Source organism: Megalops cyprinoides, chromosome 22 (assembly GCF_013368585.1).
Source record: "Megalops cyprinoides isolate fMegCyp1 chromosome 22, fMegCyp1.pri, whole genome shotgun sequence".
Classification (NCBI taxonomy): Eukaryota; Metazoa; Chordata; class Actinopteri; order Elopiformes; family Megalopidae; genus Megalops; species Megalops cyprinoides.
In genome coordinates this window covers 8,954,746-8,977,891 of record NC_050604.1, presented here as the reverse complement: position 1 = coordinate 8,977,891, position 23,146 = coordinate 8,954,746, and the positions used below count along the sequence as shown (strand labels likewise).

Here is a 23,146-nt window from a genome sequence, read left to right as displayed (position 1 = left end):
GACCCTAACTCCACCTTCAAAGGCAGAGGTATCTGTGATAGTGTTAAGTTTAAATATACAGCTGAAATCCTGTTTCTGACCATGGCCATTAAGATATATTGAGATTCAGCCCTACGATGTCATAGTGATGGAACTACGACCTTATATTACTGCACCTTGCTCAGTGTAGCTTATCATTTTTAATCGCAACAACCAGCATCCACATTTCCAACCAATATAGCTATCTCAGATGTAATACATTAAACAGTACAACATTCATAAATGACTCTTGTGAGATACAACCAATTTAATTTTTGTTTATTTGCAACTGTTTTCAATATAACAAAACCTCGTAATAATGTGATTATATTTCTGTTTTCCACATACAACATGGTTACAATCTTCAATCGCTGTTATAGTATTATTTTTCCACACTTTATTCCGACAGTATTGAACAAAATCATTGAAAAATGTTGATCTCTGTCAGTTTTTTCCTGCATTTTTGGTATGTTATTTCTGTAATTGTATGTACATATAGCCAACACTTAAGTATTCAAGAGTTCAAAAGAAAGGAAAAAAACGATCACAGGTCCCTGTAATAGTACAGCATCACATGACTTTGGACCCTTTCATGTGAGCCAGCCTCCACAAGGTTGCTTTCCAACCCAATCCTAGCGACACTGATCTCTGAACAGTGCTGGATACATTACGCAAAGTGTGCGCACCCTGAGGGCTGATCAGAGACCAGTGCTGCTGAGGAGCTCGGAAACTGGAACGTAACCAAGGACTGAGCCGAGGTGCACCGTTTCGCTCGAGCGGGATTGTACATGAACATCACAGCTTTTCAAGCTTATGTTTTAAACATGAATTTAACAAACAGTACCTCTTTAGGTCGACCCGAATCATGTCACCTCAAACGCACAACAGAATTTTCACATCCACTATTAAGTTGCCCTCAATCTGTCATAAGACAGCAGCGTCAAATTGTCAGGTAAATAAAAAAAATATAGTTCATAAATATGAACTGTAAATTCTTTCAAATTAGATACCTTACATGTCTCATTTAAATCATGTTTTGATTCTCTAAAAAAAAAAAAAAAAACAAAGGAACTGACAAAAACACAGGAGGGAAGAAATTATACAGGAATCTAGCTCAAAGTCTTAAGGCAAGCTGCACTGGCTTCCATAAATTATGTTACTCACCCCCGACCCCCCAACCCACTACCACGCGAGCATTGCAGGACTCACCGTTTCAAACCGCTCCTACGGCTGCAGCGAGATCCAGCAGGGGGCGCCACTTACTGACCTGATTAAGGCAAGGAGGAAGGGTAAGCGTTCCCTTCTGCTCCTCCGACAGCCACATCCAGACCCCTCAACAGTCTGGCCAAAGACTGAGAGAAATGCCATGCAAGGCAAGTGTTGAAACAGTCAACATGTTCAGTGCAAAGTGGGAAGACTACTTTTACCACAATGATTGCCAGTATTATTATTTTCCTTTATTGCTCTTTGTTTCAGGTAGCAAGGTTACTCACTAGGCAGGGGCAGACTGACCAATCAGAGGGCTGGACCCACTTTAAGGGCATGGTACTACGTCCAACCCATTGATAATGATTATCAACTGCTTTTTATACAAGTGCTGAGTTACCACGCAACCTATGGTGTTTCAGTGGCGTGTACCACACTTTCAGCCTAGGTCAGCTGCTCTGATAGGGTGCTGCTCTAGCCTGTGAGAGTTCTCAATTTCCCCTGCCACGCCCTGTCAAAGACCCTGCACTGTTATTGTGTTAATTTAAGGGACGTCCCAGGACAGCCCTATCCCTCTCACTGCCTGGGAAATCAAGGTACAGATCAGAGTGCAGCTTTACGGCAATAAACTGTACTCCAGTCTCCTAACCATGGCTATCTTCCCAATGGTCAGAGTGAGGTGAACTGCAATGCCCTGCCCTGCTCATTTTAAAAATCAGAACTTTGACAAACGAAAGCCGAAATGTGCTGCTGATGACCGACAGTGGAGAAAACTCAGTAGTGTAAAACTGCTTACATGACTAAACATAAAGCATGCCTCTGAATAACACAACAGCCTCCCATTCAAATAAGTAAAAAAAAAAGTGTAACAAAACAATCTAATACCGCGCTGTAATGCCTGAGACGTACAAAAACGCACAGAAATTTACAATGCTTCAAAAACAAAACTGTTGTTATAAAAGATGAAAAGATGGGGGTTGTATTCTGAGTACAAACTAAATCTAGCGCACTCAACGAATCCTGAATGAATCGATACAGATTCTAGACGTTATAGCACTGAGTCCGTTTAAACATCAACTTCCTCTTGTTTACAAAAAGGGCATCACTACCAAAATGCATTAGCCATTATATATAAATACACAGCGCTTCAGTATAAAATGCATCATGACAGTTTATCGTACAGTCTATTAAAATATTATATTTCCCTGGAGTGAAAGCATAGTAAACATGTTACACATTGATTTAAAAAAAGATTAACGCTTGGAATGTCATTCGGAAAGCCCCTTGTTTGGCGACTTCGGTCAAGCCAACGTCGAGCCGGGAGCCTGGAAAACAAAGCGATCAGGTGTCACTTTTCAACATTAGCAGCTGCTTAAACTGCACAGCGCCTACAGGCAAGGGATTTAAACAGGCCCCGATGAGTGAGTGAGGTGAGGTAAGTGTAGGACAGGCCCCGCCTCTCCGTCAGCCAGAGAAGGGAGGAGAGGTGGCTAGAAGGAGAAAGCCAGGGAAAGCCAGTGTGTTCTGCCAAACTGGATCCTCACCCCCCCACCACCAGCAACAGCAAGAAGGCCAAAGCTCCAGGTTAATGAATGTGCAGGAAATGGCACCAGCTGCATGGGCTACATGCTGATATATAACAAACTCAGAGAGTGCTGAAGGTGAGCTCCAGGCTGCCGGTGCAGACGAGTCCCTGCAAACAGCAGCCCACCGCCTTGTTGCTTAGAGCTTTCATTGGCCCGGACAGCCATCTCAAACTTTTACTTATTCATTTAATTTACACCTCTCTTTCATGCATCTCCCTGTGTTGCTGTTTTATTATTCTACTATCTTTATTTCATTAATTTTAATGTTATTATATTGCTCGTGTTATTCACAAAACCAGAAACTCTAATCGGGGCTTTCATCCTTTTCATATCAAATAGCTTGATTATTTTTTACATTTTACCTGCACTGGCAAATATGGCCTATTCAAGTGCACACAGGAGTATATAATATATATATAAATTACATGCTGAAAAGCAAAAGACAGATAAAATCTGCTACTAGGAGAGGGGCAGGCTGAAGGAGCCAGAAGGCAAACAGCAAGGCCATGCACAAGCTGATCGCTCCCCAGAGCGCTACAGGAGCAAAGCCCGGCCTATGAGCACACGGGCACACAGGCTGACAGGAAACGCAGGTGTACTTCCTGGCTGGGCACGGCCACTCCGCCTTCACTCACCATGGGCTTCATCTCCGCGCCGTCCTTTGCATCTGCTCCGCCCCGCACCGGCATGGACTTCTTACTGTTCTCTACAAACTCCTGCAGGAGGAGGACGAAGAAGGAGGGACAGTTAGAGGGAGAGAGGGAGGAGCATGAGGAGAGAGGGACAGATAGCGAAGGGACAGAGAGGGACAGAGGGAGGAGAGAGAGAGAGAGAAAGGGACAGGGAGAGAAGGAGAGGGAAGTCCAGATAGGGAGAGAAGGCGAAGGAAAGAGGGAGAGGAGAGAGGGATGACGGAAGGGGGAAAGAGGGAGGGACCACCAGAGAAAGAGGGGAAGACGGAGAGAAGGCGAAGGGTAGAGAGAAGGCATCACACTGCATTCTGTCTCTTGTTGCTTTGCTTACAACTCTGGGTTGTCACTTTATTTCCTCAGTATACCTTGCTCTTACATACAACCACCGCACGTTTGTGTAAGGTGGGAGGCTACAGGGAGACGCCTGACAACATATGGACTATGGCACACCAAATAAAGGACTGTTGCTCAAGTTCGTGAGTATCTGAGGGTGTGGCCCTTTTGAGTTACACAATTAATAAAAAAAAAATTCTGTTAAAAAAACAAATACTTGTTTATATTGGCAGTGTAAAGCTAAAGGCAAAGTGTGGATGAATCTATAACTAGCCCCACTCTATCCCTTACCGACCCGGTCACACAGCAGGGGAGTCTGACATGGAGGCAGTCAAACCTAACAAATCCTAAGTTAATATCTCCCACAAGTAGACAGCAGAAAAGCTGATCTAAGCTACTAATGACAAAACCGAGCAGAAATGATTCCCTTTCGATTCCTCCTTAATGCGCTCTGAATTTTGTATAAACAGCGTTCATCGGCACAGCCTTGTGTAACCTTCCTTCTGACTTGGCTTGACGTTTAACGGAGCAATGATCTAAAAAGCACGAGTTATCCTGCGCAAACGTAAATGCTATTTATACACTTGGAATAAATTCCGGCCTTATGTGGCTCTTATCAGGCGCTAATTAAGGCCGCTTTATCCCTCTGCGGACGGAGACGCTGGCAGACGCAAACCGGCAGCGGCACGTGTTAATAGGGAGCCACGCATCAGCGTTTAGCAGGGATTTTGAAGTGATAATCTGGGCATCTCGTAATCACCGCGCTCGCCTCAGCGAAGGCTTTAAGTGGCGCTTTCATCCACGCCTCAGGCAGCCTTTAATCACAACAGAATGATCACTGCCGCCGCTTCTTCAAGCGCGAGCACAGGTAGCGTGGCTCCAAATCGGACCCGCTGTCAGTACACCCCGCTGCAAACGGCTCATCTTTAAGAGGGAGTGCTGCGTGTTGAAGACTGCTTGCCATTTAACAGAGCTCTCGCGCAGAGGACGCTCAAGGGTGTCTGGCTCATAAAAGCCAGAGGCGGGGAGCACGCACGCCCATTTCTCCTCAAACGCCGCCGGGCTGACGCTCTCCAGGCACTTGTCTTTGTGCGGGCAGGAGCGGGTGATGTTATAGGAGGGGGAGGGGCTCATCCTGCTCTACACAAGGTTACACCAATGTGTTCTGAGGAATGTGGCGTGTGACACAGTTAGCGTTAGAGTACATAATCATCCCCAGAGAAAAGAAGTGTCATGCTCCGTACACCAACACCTGCTTATCCCGCTCTACCAAGGTTACACCGCTTAATGTGTTCTGAGGAATGTGGCGTGTGACACATTTAGCGTAAGAGTACATAATCATCCCCAGAGACAAGAAGCGCCGTGCTTCGTACACCAACACCTGCTCTGCGCGAGATGATGATAATAGCCAATGGTAGCTGTGTCATGTACATAATCATCCCCAGAGAAAAGAAGCTTCGTACATGCTTCGTACACCAACACCTGCTCTGCGCGAGACGATGATAATAACCAGTGGTAGCTGTTTCATGCCACGCTGGGTCAGCACGGCCGGCCGACCCCTCACCCCCCCCCGGCTCACCATCAGGGCCTTGTCCATGTAGAACTCCCTGCCGGGGCTGCCATCGTTGTGTTTGGTGTCGATGGCGAAGCAGAGGAAGAGCGTGTCCACCACCATCTCGTAGACGGAGAGGAAGCAGTGCGCCACCAGGAAGGCGAAGACGCACACGATGAGCAGGGGCAGCACCCACACCGTGTAGTCCCGCTGGTAGTTCAGCGCCAGGACTCCCGCGAAGGCCGTGCACGACACGATCAGGACCTGAGCGGGAGCACAGCGGCGCATCACATGTACAATACGCACACGTAGAGACGCATCACATATACAATACGCACACGCAGAGACCCATCACACATACATACACACATATACAATACACACACGTGGAGGCGCATCACACATACATACACACATATACAATACGCACATGTAGAGACGCATCACATATACATACACACATATACAATACGCACATGTAGAGACGCATCACATATACATACACACACATAGAGACGCATCACACATACATACACACATATACAATACACACACGTAGGGGCGCATCACACATACATACACACATATACAATACGCACACGTAGGGGCGCATCACACATACATACACACATGTACAATACGCACACGTAGAGACGCATCACATATACAATACACACACGCAGAGACGCATCACACATACAATACACACACGTAGAGACGCATCACATATACAATACACACACGCAGAGACCCATCACACATACATACACACATGTACAATACGCACATGTAGAGACGCATCACATATACAATATGCACACGCAGAGACCCATCACACATACATACACACATGTACAATACACACACAGAGAGGCGCATCACATATACAATACGCACACGTAGAGACGCATCACACATACATACACACATGTACAATACGCACATGTAGAGACGCATCACATATACAATACGCACATGTAGAGACGCATCACATATACAATACGCACATATACATACACACACGCAGAGACGCATCACATATACAATACACACACATATGCAATACGCACACATAGAGACGCATCACATAAACATACACACATATACAATACACACACGTAGAGACGCATCACACATACATACACACATATACAATACGCACACATAGAGACGCACCACATATACAATACGCACATATACAATACACACACATAGAGACACATCACATAAACATACACACATATACAATACGCACACATACAGAGACGCATCACACATACATACACACATATACAATACGCACACATAGAGACGCACCACATATACAATACGCACATATACAATACACACACATAGAGACACATCACATATACATACACACATATACAATACGCACACATAGAGATGCATCACACATACATACACACATATACAATACACACACAAATGCATCACACGCACATATTACACATCACACACATACAGACACATAACATACACACAAACACAAAATAAATACACACACATACATATACAAAATACACATGCGCGCACACACACAGTTGACCTTACACACACACCCACACAACTCCAACATGTGATAGACACCCAAGAAATGTAAGCAGACACACTCAGAGACGCACCAACAGGACGAAAACACAAACGCAGAGACACTGCCGGAATAAACAGCTCAATTCAATTCAATGATGTTCTTTGCAAAGGCTCCTTTCCCACATCAACCCATCCTTTACTGATCTGAACTATCAACCGCTACCAGCGAGATTTAAGTGAATCTCCTTCATTTCAAAACACGACTTCAAAAAGATCCACTTTCAATGTACTTACTTACATTATTAGTGTGCTCTCAAAAATAACCACATCACAACCACACAGTGGAGTAAAGGCTTCAGTCAATACTGTGGAATAAATAGCTCCCCAAGTATTCAATGCATGCACTTATGTTGTGGCTCCCAGCTAACAACCAGTAAGGCACTAAAGACTAATGAGAACCAAACAAAGACTACAAAAAAGCCCTGACGAATAAGCACGAAGTGCCGCCTATGTTTCATCTTATTTTCAGCTCCTTCTCAGGGCTGCTGTCTATTACCTGCTGAATACTGGATTTCTTCTTTGGGTCGGTGTGAGAGATTTAAATAATAAGAACAGAGTGCAATAGTTCAAACGCTCGAAACGCTTCAGTTTTACTCATTTCACGAGATTACAAATATACACTTTCAAACGCATAATGACTACGAATGCGTATTGAGATCCAAAAGCCTGGAGTTGAACCCTACTCCTCTTTTTACAACGGCTTCACGGGGACCGTGTGAAAACCGGTCCCCGGCGGAGTACCCCGAATGTGAGGCGCGGTGGGGGCCTTCTGTATTTGAGGGGGTGGAACCCCCCCTTCCCCCAAAACGACGGGAGGATAATCGGAGCCGTACCTTCCCGAGGAACAGAACGAAGTCCCCGACGCTGTTGATGGCGGCCACGCGCAGGGCGTTCTCCACCAGGATGACGAAGGCGTCGCAGGCCGAGGTGCAGAAGCTGGTGCTGTTGATGGCCGTCGCCGTGTACGCGTTCTGCGGAAAGGGAGGCGCACCGTGTGACCTCGCCTCAGACCCGGCAACAGGAACCCCACCGCTCCCCCGCTTCGTGTTACAACGTGGCGTCCTCCCCCCAAACCCCAAAGACTCCCCCCATCCCCAGATCCAACCACCAAATACTATACAAAGACTTTCTCTGCTTGGACCCCGCTACTGTATAATAGCAATAACCTTACCCTTATTTATTCTTGTTTCATAATTCATTTTATACTATGCATATAATCATAGCACAAGCATGATAACTTCATCTCATTATTCTCATTTATTTATTATATGACAGCTACAGAAGTACTGTACAACGCATAATTGCACAAACTTCTTTCTATTTGTTGTATTTTAACCCTCTCTATTTATTTTATTCAATTTATTCTTTTGTTGTTTTTGATGTGTGCCGGACGGTGCAGTTGTGACACTCAAATTTCCTTCGGGATTAATAAAGTATTTCTTATTCGTATTCTTATTCTTAAAGACAGAGGGATTGTGGGTAACGGCCTTGTGACTGATGTCTTGTCCAAGGGGTGCAATTCCGGCCACAAATAACATTACAGGCTCTGAGCCTATGAGCCACTCTTGAACACTAAATTTAATAAAAACTGAATAGGGTCAACTTACCCGGTTCAAATAATTCAGGCACTTCTCCAGACACCACAAGCAGCAGATGCAAGCTTTCAGCATGCAGCGCGCACACGCATTTTCCTTAGAGAAGACAAGAATAAATACATCAATAAGCAAGACCAACCCACTCTACACATCCCCAATGAGATTGTCCATTCGTCATTAAAAGCCAGCTCTCTCAACTCCCGCAATACTGATTTCCATCACAGTTCTTCCTACAGGAAAAGTAACTTGTGCATTGCAAAAAACTGCAATAATACTAAGATTACAGATCCTAAAATGACATATATATTAAATTTAAAAACATTTTTTTCCCTCAGTATTCTGCCCAGGACAAGATTTTTGAGTTGCTACCCTTATAACAAAAACAAATTCTGACACAAGAAAAATTAACTACAGTAATAGCAGGGTAGATTCAGTCTCATGTCTCAGGTTATGATGTCACAGTGGGAGGGGCCTGATGACGTCGGTGGGCGGAGTCCTCACCCTGCCTTTGAGCTGGTTGTGGATGTAGGTGAGGATGAGGCGGGGGATCTCCACCAGTGTGATGATGAAGGCGCCCTTGGCCACCGTGCCCAGGTGGTAGCGAATCAGACGCAGCATCGAGGTCAGGATGGGCGTCGCCGGCAGCTGGGACTTGTCCCTGCGAGCACAGGGGCAAAATTAGGCCTCCTCAGATTACAGCAGTCAGAGGATTTGCAGCTGGAAAGCCACATATACACACGTGTTTGTGGCTCAGTGTGGCTAGGCTGTCTGTGTTAGCCACAGCATGTTGGTACCATCCCTCAGTCGAGTCGTATAGGCTTTAAAAGTAACACTCGCTGCCCATTTGCTGGGAACCCAACTCTACAACAGATGAATTGTGGGTAACAGAGCTATGACAGACCAGTATTGTACTTGTACATCAAGTCATTGCACACCACAGAAATCAAGACATTACACTGTTAGCTAGTTGAGACACAGCTTGTTACATTATATTTGAAAACTACTACTATAACTATTGTTGGCATTTTTATGCTCCATAGATAACCTCATCAAGGGCACCCTACATGGTCTGCATTAGACAGTACTATCCATTAATATGCTATTAATATAAGTATTTATTCATACAGCCAGACATTAACCCAAGCAATTCATCAAACCCCTTGCTCAAGTGCGCGATAGCTGTGTCCCACCTGGGGATCAAACCTGCAACCTCTGAGTTACCCTGCCATTTCCTATCATTTTTTACAATTTCGTGGACACATGAATAACATTTCCACAACGTTAAGGAAACACTGTGGGAATGCTGTAGTCTCTGCTGGATAATTTCTTGTGATCAGTTTTATTCACGTGGGGGTGGAGATGAATTTGTTCACCCATGTCGAATGTAATGGAATCAGGGCTTTTTTTTTTTTCCTATTTGGGCGTGTCTTCCCTTGCCTGGCAGAAATCGCCTGTGTGGAGCAACGTCCTAGACACCCGCAGACAAAGATAATGGGCGGGATGCATTCTGGGAAGCCGTTTTGCCAGTTTCCATTAGCACAGACAGTAAAAGGGTACTTAAATTATGGCAGGAAGGACACAGAGGCCTGCTTAGACGAATGAAGGGAAAGATGCAGCTTTGCAGCTTGCAAATCACATCAGCGGACCACTCATTTGTTAGCATTAGCAAGGGCCTTGGGAATCCGACGCGACTAGACATAACCCGAGTCCTCGCACCGGGAGTTTCACCTGAATGTCAGGTCTCTCTCTCTCTGTCCGTCTCCATCTACCTCATTATATGATTTATTTGCTTATCTGCTCTTGGAAACTTGCAGAACCAGTAGTTGTCCATATTATCTGTTTAAACAGGAGCGCTGTTTAAGGGAAGCACCTCACTCCAGAACACAAAAGCAGCATCGGGTTTCAAACCTATAAGCTTCCGTTTTTAAAACCCAGTCCCTCCTGACCTGGTGAAGTAGTACGTGACGACCGCCCCAGCCACGGTCATCTGCTGGCAGGCCAGGATGAACTCGCTGATCCAGATGAGCCCGACTGCGTGGTACCAGGTCATGTACTGGAGCGGCCCCAGCATTCGGAACTCCACCAGGCCCGTCTGGTTGTTCTTGACCGCAGACCCTGGAGGTGGGGGGGGGGGTGTTTGGGGGGGGTATAGAAGAGAGTCATTTCATGAGTAGAGCCTACACTGCGGAAAAGAAGCGAATTTTAATCTTTTAATTTTAAAGTCTGAATTCGGAGAATGGCCTTGGGGGGGGGGGTGGGGGGGTGGGGGCCCGTTCAGTGGCGTTTGACTGACACACAGCCCATCTGACGGGCTATCTCTGTTACGCTCTGTCAGGTCTTGTTGGGCTTGTTGACTACACCATGACACTGACGCAGGGGAGTGAGGACTGGACAGGAGAGGCTTCAGAGCTCTGCGTGTGAATCGGCCAAGCGCGGAACATTCTAGCTACAGCAAGACTCGGCGCACATTGACAAAAATCTTCTATTCTACACAAAAGCGCCGCTGTTCCAAAGCAGGGAGGGGCCCAGCTTCCTAAAGGGTATATGTGTCTGCTGGCATGACCATGTGACTTAACCTCACCGTACTGAATCGTTATAGAAACACGGCCACAACCAACACAGTGGGCCTTGCGCTGGCAACGCCAATGGAATTTTTAACTCGAGTCCAAATCTGCTCCCGCTCTCTATGTGCATGTATGCACTTTGGGTGAGAGCCCATGTGTGGTGTGTGGGTAATGTAGTTGGGGGGGTTTGGAGAGTGTGGTGTGTGAGAGTGTTGAGTGTGTGTGCGCATGTGTACGTACGCCTGTTGGTGTGTCCGTGTGTGTGTGTGTGTGTGTGTGTGTGTGTGTGCATGTGTGTGAGTATATGCATGTGCACGTACGCCTGTTTACGCGGGTGTGTTTACGTGTGTGTGTGTGTGTGTGTGTGTGTGTGTGTGTGTGTGTGTGTGCATGTGTGTGATTACATGCGCATGTACGCCTGTTTGCGCGCGTGTGTTTACGTGTGTGTGTGTGTGTTGGGTTATTTATCTACCGCCTCTCACCTGCGGTGCCGAGGAAGAGCAGCACCATGATCCAGTAGACCCAGAAGAGCATGAGGGCCAGGAAGGTCCAGAAAGGCTGGAGCACCAGCAGGGGCAGGTGGGTGAACACCTTCCCCGCCACGTGGAACAGGGCGATGGTGAGCGCCACGCGCTTCCGCATGAAGAACATCAGCAGCAGCAGGATCAGCTGCGGGGGGAAAGAGCCGCTCCATTCAGCAAACCGCAGGGGCCGTGTACACATCTCACCTATCCGCCGCTTCGGCACCGAGCAATCTGACCCCTAAATGTGCCTTTCAGCTCGCGTTTACAATCTCACGTGGCAGGCCCACGCACAGATTCACACAGTAACGTTATGCCAGCAGATACCACACGCATACATGACAGTACATTACTGTCGGTAAGCAGACGCTCTTATCCAGAGTCACTTAGATAGGTTACAATTTTATCCATTTATACAGATGGGTATTTACAAAGGCAACTGTAGGCTAAGTTCCTTGTGTAAGTGTACAACAGCAGTGCCCCAGCAGGGAATCAAACCAGCAGCCTTTCAATTACGAATCCTGCTCCTCACAACTACACCACTTGGTTACCCTACATGCATGCATGCATGTACGCGGGCGCACGCACGCACACACACGCACACACACGGAACACACCGTGAACACGGTGGCAGCAATGGCGTAGACCAGCAGGGCTTGGACGTTGTCGCGGGCCACATCCGGCACGTCTTGGGGCGCCGTTCCATTCAGAGCTTTCCTGTGATCCGCATAAAGCCACCAGAGGACACCAGTCCCTCCTGCGAAGGACCAGACCCCCCATTAATACGGCTTCATTCTTTCACACATTAAACTTACATGAGCGGTGCCACCTTTTCGAAGCGGCGCTTATTCAAAAACCCAACAGGCTACATTTACAGCATGTCAGCTCTAACCGTTCATTACAATTACAACTGTCACCCCCCCCCCCCCCCCCCCAATACACAAAGACAGAAGGGAGAAAACCTAGTTCTGATTAGTGCCTATTAACTGACTTAACTACGGAGAGACTGACAGATGGTATTCTGTTATTAAGGGGGAAAAACATTAGCATCTTGAGGAGCTTATGCGCTGAGCTGGTACTGAATAATTCATGGGAGAATTCGAGTGAGTGCGTTTTTTTTTTCTCCTCCCAGCGCATACTCAAAAACAAACCCCCACGGGAGCAGCAGCACAGATATGCAAAACAAACATTCACGTGTGGTAGCATTCCACTTATCGACGCGCTTGTGGGGGGCGGGGCGGAGCTGCTGCCTGAGCGGCGCGCGTCATTGGACGGGAGGTTGGCTCACCTATGGAGCCCAGGATGACGAGGATGGTGAGGATCCAGACCAGCACGGCGGAGATGAAGCGGATGACCAACATCAGGAGCATGGAGAGCACTGCGGGGGGGGGGGCAGCAAACACAGGGGTAGAAATTACCCACAATCCCACCCTCGGAAAGAGCATTCAAACATCTCTCGCTCGTTCTGGATGAGCTCCGTCTCCCTGGGTGCTCTGGTAACGCCCACGGCCACGATTCCGCAGGGCAGGATCTCTTATCGCCCGACCTTGTTTCCGTTCTCACTGCCACCTCCAGAGAGTACCTAGCTGAGCGCCAACCTCTGAAGGGCGCCGTTACCACTAATTACAGCTGAAGGGAGGCTGCCGCGGCGACAGCTCATGATAACAGAGTACTGGCCCGTGCATAAAACACGCCCATCAGTTAACTCTAATGCTGTCTTGCTGTGACTTTGTGCCGGTCTATTTACATTACAGAAACGTTGCAAAAACGTTATTGCTTTCCTCTGTGCTCACACACACGTGCATGCCCGTCTAAACACACATACACACAACCTCATCTTCCAGAAACCTCAATTTCATCACTGAAATGCGGTATTACGAAGCCAAAGAAGTCTGACTGTGACCTGCTGGTATAGATAAATAGAGCTGCTCAGTACTGATGAGCTGCACTGGCCAATAGTCCGAGCATGATGTTCTTTTGAAAAGCCACCATCGCTTACAGTTGGCCTGTGAAGGACGCAATAGGCTAAGTGGCTACCTAGCGCCAGGAAGCAGAGCCCTATGATGATCTCCTTGCTGGCCATGACTCCGGCGATGAGCCTGTGGAGAACGCTGTTGTCGCTGACGAAGGTGATGAGGGCCTCGGCGAACTTGGCGTAGCAGGAGATGTTCACTGGCATGCACCGGTGAAATACTGGGAGAGACTTGCTGCGGGCAGAGAGAACACCACAGACATCAGCAGAGGAGAGAGGAGCTTTCACACCATTGATATCAACACTGGAAAAAGGAACTCTAAAACCAGACATCAAAACTGGAGTGAGCGTTTTTAAAATCAGATATCGACACTGGCAAAAGTATATTAAAAACCACTGATGTCAACACTGGAGAGAGAATCTTGAAAAAACAGATATCAGCACTTTAGAGAGGAGCTTTAAAACCATCGATCTCAATATTGAAGAGGTGAACTTTAAAACAGTCCCAGAATCACAAAGGCATTGTGCCATTAGTCACTGTATTCTAAATCATCACAGCCTTCTAGCAAAGCATACCTAAATACTCTAATACATTGTATGTCTGTGTAATTTGATAGTTTATTGAGTTTCAAGTGCATTAGAGAGAGGGGATCTCTAAAACCACAGATATCAAAGCTAAATCTTAGAAAGCATGGATATCAATACTGGTGCATGGAGCTTAAACCACATTCCCACAAGAGATCACAGACCTGGTAAAAAAAAAAACAGCTTTAAAACCTGACATCAAGAGGTGACAAGAGAATAGAGCTTTGAAGCCAATACAGGTGATATGCTCTTGAACAGAAGACAGTACTACAGATAGCTGGAGGGGAAAAAAACAGCTCAACGCCATTGATGCTTGCTGAAGAAACACACAATAATGACTTATTTACATTATCAGTCACAGTAACGTCTTAAAGTGCTCTGAATGCGCTACCCTCCTGCATACAGCGCCCAGAGCGCTAACGCAGCTAATGACAATAAAACAAATTGATTTTGCCACAATCCCATTAAACTGCTGTTAATCTCTGCGAGATCCGCTCTGCTACCTCTAATCTACACTCTGATCCATCTGGATGCTCTTACGTACCTCGGTGGTACTGGGAGCTTGGGGCATTTAGTGGTTCTGTCCGGATGGCTGGCGTATCTGTTTTTCGGCACCTCGTAGGAGCAGAGCTCAGACCCTAAAAATACAAGCGGATTAAACAATATTCTCATTACAGTGCTCGTTCCAAAACCATTAGTAAAAGTAATCACATGATTGCCCTCTTAAATCATGTTTACATCATGAAACTAACTGGAGGCCATGAAGACGAATGGTTGAGCAGTGGTTCCCAACCTGAAGCCAAACCCTATCGACATAATAAGAAGGGAGAAAGGGGGATACCAGCCACATTACATTTGTGACATAGCATAGAGGAATAGCAGGATGTCTTGATTTATGAGGGCAGAACCAAAAATGGCAAACATTTTTATGCCACATTACAACGGAAATTGTGACACACACTTTCAGGCCACGCAATCTCAGCGTCTCATAGCAGTGAGAGTGCATTACAATTTGCAGCCCAATGCCAGGCACAGTGATGGAGACACTGTGTTGGCGGAGGTTTTTCAGACAAGCCCTTAGACCGAATTCCTGACTCACCGCGGTCATTAAGGATCCAGTGGAAAGTACAGACTTAAGACAGGTAGGGGGTGTTAACCCAGCTGTCCGGGCCCAAAGGCAGTCAGGCGTTTCTCATTCCCACTCTGAGCAGCACCCAGGGGAAGACGACGGGCAGTCACATCAGTATCCTCCCACTCATTGTGATATTGTACGAGAAATGTATGGCAAGTTAACATACGCAATGAACTTGCCATTAGGCAGGTCACTGAATGGCCACTTAACAGGGTGTGTCTAAGTGTGGCCCTAAAGGCAGTCAAAACAGTTTAGACAGAGCGCAAACGGTCCCAGTAAGGCTGATGTGATGGAGATCATCAGAGCCATTCTGAGGAAACCAGCGCTCTGGAATTGTGGGTAATGTCACATGAGATTGAGTTCATCGCAATATTCTTTGATTCTCTGTTTCCCCAGTGAAGGGAGGTCTACTCTGTTCTGTGCAGTGGTTTCTGTCTATTCTTCACTACGTATTGCCTGCTTCAGTCATTAGGAGAATACAATCCCTGGTGCTCTCTGCTATTGGCACAGGAAGCTCTGTAATCCTGCATCATGCACCAAACAGCAGCAGAAGAAATTCTCTTTTGAGCTGGGAGAGTGGGTCGCAGCTGTCTGACCTATTACAGTAGCACTGGGCCTTTCCTGAGAAAGGAAGCAAAACGGAGGCCTCACCATTGGTCTGTGCGAACGTTGCAATGTCCTCGTAGGTCTTCAGTTCCTTATCTGGACACTTGAACACGCACAGCGCCATAGACTTGATCTTCCGGTGTACGATGTCAATGTTGCAGGGGTCCAGGAAGAAGACGTACCTAAAGGGACAAAGACAGCGTTCACAACATGAAGTCCCCATTCACTGATCCGCAGAGTCGTCCCCCTTTCAACCACCAGTGAGTGAAAGCAGCAAGCGTTCTGACAGGCACAACTCCATACAGGGATGCTGCTCAACAAATATTTTTCCCGCTTTTTTTGTCTGGCCCCCTTCTTTTGGGTTTAAGCCACACAGCGCTATAAGTGTTTGTTTGTCAGAGTGTTTATCAGAGTGTTTGGCCCGTCTCAGATAGCGGAGGCCGATTCTCTGGAATATTCCGCCGGGGGAACAGTCTCTGACAGAGACAAAGGAAGCTGGACACAAGGAACCAGACAGACTGGCCCTCCTCTGCGGGCTCAATGTCCGCCTCTTTCATACCCTGCCCACGCACAGAAGCAAGGGCTGCCGCCTTGTGCGACTGACCAAAACTGTGAAACAGACCGAGCAATTACAGATCTTACAGCACTGGCCAGATTGAGGACCAGACAACAGATGAGGAACCAAAGCGAACCAGCGTGTAAAATCAGATTTATAACTACAGACGCTTGCACATTGACAAACCACAGTCCCCAAACCGACTCGCAATTCTCTGCAGTGTCATTTGATAAAACGGCACCAGATGTTTCAGTCTATGTGTGTGGGTCTTCACACTGAGTTAAGTATTTGTGGATTCAGAAAGTGCTCTGTGGAACAAAGTTACTTATCAACCCAATTCATTTTCACAAGCATTCTTGGCACAGACAGGAAAACTAGAAATAAACTCTACAAATCCTAAGGCTATTCCCCCAACCCACCCCCACCCTCACACCCCCAAATGGTGTAGCTGTGCGTGTTCGTCTGAAGATCTGTCAGTTAATGTGACTGCTTTTAATGGAGGAGGCAGAATATTTTATTATTTAAATATTCAATCTGCCTTCTACTGCTTGTTATTGAACAAAACAAAGGATTCTGTTTCAGCGGTATTCAAGGAAGTGAGCCAATAACCCTGCGCATGCAAACTCTTTCCCGGCAAACGTGATGACCAAAAAAAACACTCAGGAAGGAACACTGGGTGCACTCCCTATAGCCACCGTCTCAGCCTCCTAGAGCAAGCGCAGTACGTGGTGAATGGCACCCTGACATACAATTAGCCAGTGCGTTCGTGGAGCACCCGTCAGCGCTGCTTTGTGTGCGGAGGCTACCTAATCCATTTTAACCCAATGATCTGAAGACTTAAACCATTTAGCCACTCAGGCATTGCGTACACGCGATTGTTTACAACAGGTGCGTGCAGAGGCCTTTGTGCGCTTCATAGCCGAAGCGCTGAGGGCGCTGTACTTTTTTGAACTGAATTATCTATCAGCTGTAAGTTATTAGGAACAAACATCTTGCAGTTTACCTTTTTTTTTTACAGGATTACTATCACAACAACCTAGAAGAAGACAGTCAAACTAAAAAAATCTGCGTTTCCCTCACACTCATTTTTGTCCTTCAGTGTTTTTGCTGGCTACTGTTCTGTCTGCTTCCAGTCCCCAGCCTCTGGAATTGTGAATCTCGTCGTCCCAACACGAGTAATGCCAGCGTCTTTAAATAAACGTCCCTAAATGTGGATTATGTCCTTAAAGCTGAGTTTTTGTGAAACAATGACTACAGGTCTCAGTGAACTCTCCTGTCTGTTCCAGCGAGGTGCCCCTTATCCCCCTGACAGACATGGAGGGGGAAGAAGGAGACAGAGCGTGCGTGCGTGTGTGCGTGCGGGCGTGCGTGCGTGCTCGTGCGTGTGGGCGAGAGACAGAGCTCGGGTGAGAGAAAGACAGGATGACAGGGGAAGGGCGGAGGGAGGGAGACAGTGTGTGTGTGTGACTGGGAGAGGAAGAGAGAGCGTTAGCGAGGGAGAGCGTGAGAGGACTAGCAGGAAGACGTGCGGGTTTTAACGGAATCCTGTGACAGCTGTTTTCTCAGCAGAGCTCAGCGGCAGGCATTTTTCTGCACACCGCGCTGAGCCCTGCGCTAACCGCACCCCCACCGGCAGCTGCGGAGCCGCGCCGCACCCCTCTCGTGCCAAACTACCAGCACCATTACACAGAACTGTCTCTCCCCACCGCTGCTGAAGCAGCCAGCCTGCTTCTGAACAGGCCTGCCTGCAGGCGCCCGATTACCGGCTACCCCACGACCTCCCCGTGACCTCAGGCTGAAGAGGACTTACAAGGACAAGGCCACTCTAAATCCACGGCTTCAGCGCTGGACAGGCTGTCCAATTAAGATCAGGTACTTCAGAACGCTGTTTTCCCCGGGCAGACAGCAGAGAGCCCACCAGATCCGGGACGTAAGGGACAGAAGCTGAAACCGCGTCCTGAGAAGGGATGACACACGCTGGCCCTGCTGTGGCCGAAGTGCCGGAGCAGCTGGGGCACAGAGAACGTCTGGCTCCTCCTGTTCCACAGGAGTCTTCTGGAAAGCCAGAGCTCTGCTGAATTTACATGTGGGAAGCCTTGCTTTTGTTCATAGTGGAGAATGGGTAGAAGCAGAAGCCACAGCCAGCACAGCAGCCTCCTGGGTAGGCCTTTTTATCCTTTCTGCTGCAAGATGGAGCAGGGAGCAGAAATGTATTCATAAGTAAACCAAACAGTAACTGAAAAGCAGAATAAAAAATTCAGGCTAGGAATACCTATCGCTGCTGTTTCCCCTCCCTGTCTTTCCCCTCTTCTACAGATGTGCAAGGACAGTATTTGCTGTGTGGGTTTGTACAGCAAGGACCACATCAGTAGATACTTGTGGAACCCGAAGACAGTGGCAATAGGGAGGAGGCCCCTAAGCAAACCCATCTGCAACTTAAATACACCTGACCATAGATACAGAAATATAGAACTAGATCTGCATTTTCCAAGGGCTTGGCCATAGATACAGAAATATAAGACTAGATCTACAGGCTTCTCAGGCTTCACCATGGATAAGGAATTACGGCATTAGAGCTGTGATTTCTGTGTTCACCTATCCTTAGCAGCAGCCGATATGGACGCCCTCATCAGGAAATGCAACCTGATACTTTAGAATCAAAGCAGGTTAACTGTACTGCACCCTCCTTCCACTTGGATGTTTTAAAAGGGCTTATTGTGGAATAGTAAACATGGACAATGTCACTCAATCTGGTTCACTCTCATTTCACTCACAATGGAGAAAATTAAAACTAAGTTTGCCTGTCTTTTCCGGTCACAGTGCCTCCAGAAACCGGCAGCTCCAATTCAATACCCAACAATACAACCCACCTCACTAAAAGTGACAGTGAGACTGTTCAAATCGACCCACGCTCTGCCTTCCACAGACAGCATGATTCTATTCACGAGCTGATGCATTTCATGGGTGCAATATGAAATATACTAATAAATAGTACATACAATAAGAACTTTGCAGAAGACGTTCACAGCCAATGGGACCATCCAAAATTCTACTGTCACTCACAGCATGAAAATACTCATGAAAGCAACAAGTGTGTAAGACACATTGTACATAACACGTCACCCATTATGCCACACCAAAAAATCTTCACTGAAACCAGTAAAGTATATTCAGACCTCCACACAAGATTTTCCTGCATAACATCCCAACAGTACAGGAGCATGGCCTCAATCTAGGATGCCGAAACATAACAAACATATTTTCCTTTTTCTCAGACCAGCATCGGCAGTCTGTAGTATATTAAGCAGTATTACTGTCTGACGAGACGTGTTCAAGGTTATGGATAAACTAAACATTTTATCACACCTCTAACCCAAATTACACTATCTGGTGCTTGAGGATTCTAATCCAATAGCAAGCCACCAGACCACAAATGGTTGGCATTAACAGAGTAAGAAGAGGCTTTGTTTTGTTTGTACTGCATTAACTTCCATATTATATTTTATTGAATTTTATTACATTACATCCTAGCCATTTATATAGTATTTCATGATATTTTTGTGTTATATTCAAGGCTGTCTTAACAGGTATTATCAGAGTTACCTACCTTTCTGTTAGTGGCTGCTGGGAACTAATTCTTATCTTCATGAAACTTTTCAAAAGCTGTCACGAATGTCAGTAAGCTGTCATATCCGTTTGTATGCTGTTCTATTTGTCGCCAAACGCTCACGGAAAGAATGTTCATTAAAATGCACAATAAAGGAAAATCATAATCTTGACAGCATTTTACTAGGTACACATCAGCTTCGCCAAAAAAAAAAAACAAAAAAAACAAAAGGCGTGCTTCAAATTGACTCTCAAATGAAGTGGGCTGGCATGCCCATCACGTCCCTGAGGGAGGCCTCTATCAAGCAATGTGAGCACCGAGTGTCCCCAGGCATTTCCACACTATTCAGATCATCCAGCTCCTTAGTCTCAGCATTTGTATAACCCCCCGGGGAAAACTGCCGGTGTTTGACGCATCTGTTCAGGAGGGCATCAAACCAAGCATAGCTGCATTTATTCTGCAGAGAATACGTTTGCACAGGCGTACTGAGAAAATACAGGAAAGTGGTTATACTTCCGATTATTTACATAGAGGAAGACACGGAGGCAACAGTAGCACAACCAGGCAGCACCATGAGCTCAGACGTGAGGAGAGAACGGAGTGCCACTCACTTATTGTTGGTTTGGTCCATGCCGCTCTGTGCCACCCCCTCGATGGGAGAGTTCTTCTGGCCGCAGGTGTTCCCGTAGCTGTCGTAGCCCGAGATGAGCCTGGAGGCCGCCCCCGTCACTATGGCAAAGCCGCATATGCAGCCCTGGGGAGAAAACCGATAGGCTGCTCGTCAGCGCCACCGGGAGGGAGCCCCGCCCCAACCGCGCAGCCCCCAGAGGCACATCCCCTCCGAGTGGTGCGCGCCAATTCCCCAAACGTGGGTGAGACCCACACCTTGACCAAACTGAGTTTTATTTTCATCCTTCTTAATTGGTCTTTTTAGCAATCTCACAATAGTCTATTTCGATTTACCAGTCCATGGCAAATGCTCATTTTAATTGAACTTTGAACACCCCCCCCCCCCCCATGTTCTGGAGAATCCTACCACTCAAGGCTTGCATTTATACAGCACCACATCACACATCATGCATGGTCATAGTGAAAAGGGAATGGCCCAGTAACGCTGGTAGCATTTTAAGAAGCAGGCAATATAGCCAGCTGACCAAACAGGAAAGCCCAGACCATTAATGCTGAATCCTTTGTATGTGTGTGTCTCTCATAGGAAGTACATGGCCAGAAATGCTCCACCATCTTTGAACAGGGATTTTGTATGCACTGTCTTCAAAACACACTGTGCCTCAAAAAAGTACAGATTTACAGCATTTTAGAATGTATATGCTTTTGATATATATTTTTAATGTTTTCACATATACATATATAGGCCTACATATATACACACACACATACATAAATATATGAACAAGCATATACATATATACTACATTGCTGCTGAAACCGTTCTTAAAATAACCAGAAATGGCCAGTTCAAGCTGGTACAGCCCACTATAATTACTGGCCACAGATGGGTTTGGTTTTGGTTTCAGCTTCAGAGGGGCTCTCCACCCTAAGCCACTTTACCTCACTCCAAGGCAAATCTCCTGCTTTGTATCGGCGCCGAGTTAATGATGCAACCCTGCAAACCGGCAGAGCAATAAGGCGCATAAATACCCTCTGATCTCACTCGGATGACAGGGATTGAGGCGAGCCCCACGTCCTTTTCAATGGAGTTACCGCTTCTCTACCCGTGTTACCACTCACCATGCCGATGCAGAAGGCTGCGAATAGAAGAAGCCATGGAATGTCCGTACAGCTTCGGTCTTCCAAAGGCTTCCACTCTCGCTTTGCCCTCTGGGAACACACAGACATAAAAAAAATATGTCTCACTCATTCAAATTATCACCAGAAGCATTTTGGTTTGCGACGTAACTGTTAGCATTACGCCGCGCATTGTACGAACGGATCTAATACAACTTACACCAGATAATAAGGTATATGGTTAACTTTTGGGAGTGAAGGGTGCCTTTCGATTCTGCTAATGCTGTAGACACGGTGTTTCGTTAGGCAGCTAACTGTCAACAAACGACCTTTGCAGAAAACCCCTATCGGGAAGCGAGGTCGTTTTTGTTTACAAGACAACGGTGATCTTGGAACGACTTTTACAGAAATGCCGTTTTACTCACAGACTTTCTCTATAACGCCAGGTTAAGTAACTATCTAAATGATTAGTGATTTTTTTTCTCGACACAAACACGCTCGAAAAGCAGAGAACACTGACAGATCCCCTTCTTACAAATAAACAGGATTAATCCGCAGCGAAGGGTGCTCCGAGAGAAACTGGCCACGGCTAATTACTGAAACGCTAGTGTAAAACGTACTGTCAGTATACTCGTTTCCTAAAAAAAGTGCAAATGTCACCGCACATTCCACTACAGCGTTTCCTCTCCGCCAGACCCGGGAGGCTTCGAGGTAAATGTGCGAAAGTGTTTCCTTACCTCCGTGCTACCGCAGCATCCCATCGCCTGCGATACTTCAGGACTGCGATGAACTTACACTACCACGCAAAAGACTGCCCAAACTTGCAGGGAGTTGACGGTGTCCCTTCACCCCGCATAAACTGCAGAACGGAAGTCTGATCGCTACCAAAAACAAAAAAAAAAGTCGGCCCACGCCCAACTTAGCGCATGCTAATATCCAGGTCTCCTCCACAAGTTGCCGAGTGAGTAAAGACCGATACTTTTTAGGATTTATCCCGCCGTACTTCCTTCCGCAGGTGTAGCCGGAACAGAAATAGCGTAGGCGCTCTCTGGTGTTTCTGCACTCTGTAGTCAAACAGGGATTTCTTGGGATGATGGGACACTGGCGGAACCCGCGAGTTTCAAGTGCGGCATTCCACTGAGTTTCTCACGCACTGGCTGCATTTTGCTCTTCTCGCAATAATTTATTGTCACATTTTAGACCTCGGCGTGTCGACGTTCGCATCTCCATTGTCTATTATTTATCAGAGCATTTTAATAAGACG

General features: G+C 46.7%; 1 protein-coding gene across 1 annotated transcript; it reads right to left on the bottom strand.

The window, feature by feature from the left end:
* Positions 1-337: 337 nt before the first annotated feature.
* Positions 338-22,897, bottom strand: slc44a1a (solute carrier family 44 member 1a). The gene is made up of 16 exons (XM_036517010.1): positions 22,620-22,897; positions 21,886-21,975; positions 20,748-20,890; positions 16,019-16,155; positions 14,780-14,873; positions 13,716-13,885; positions 12,967-13,056; positions 12,296-12,435; positions 11,640-11,826; positions 10,540-10,708; positions 9,095-9,251; positions 8,606-8,689; positions 7,832-7,969; positions 5,415-5,651; positions 3,446-3,526; positions 338-2,549 (listed from the first exon to the last, which is right to left on the bottom strand). The coding sequence occupies exons 1-16, from the start codon at positions 22,641-22,643 to the stop codon at positions 2,526-2,528; spliced, it is 1,965 nt and encodes a 654-aa protein (XP_036372903.1). The 5' UTR covers positions 22,644-22,897; the 3' UTR covers positions 338-2,525.
* Between the last annotated feature and the right edge of the window lie 249 nt (positions 22,898-23,146).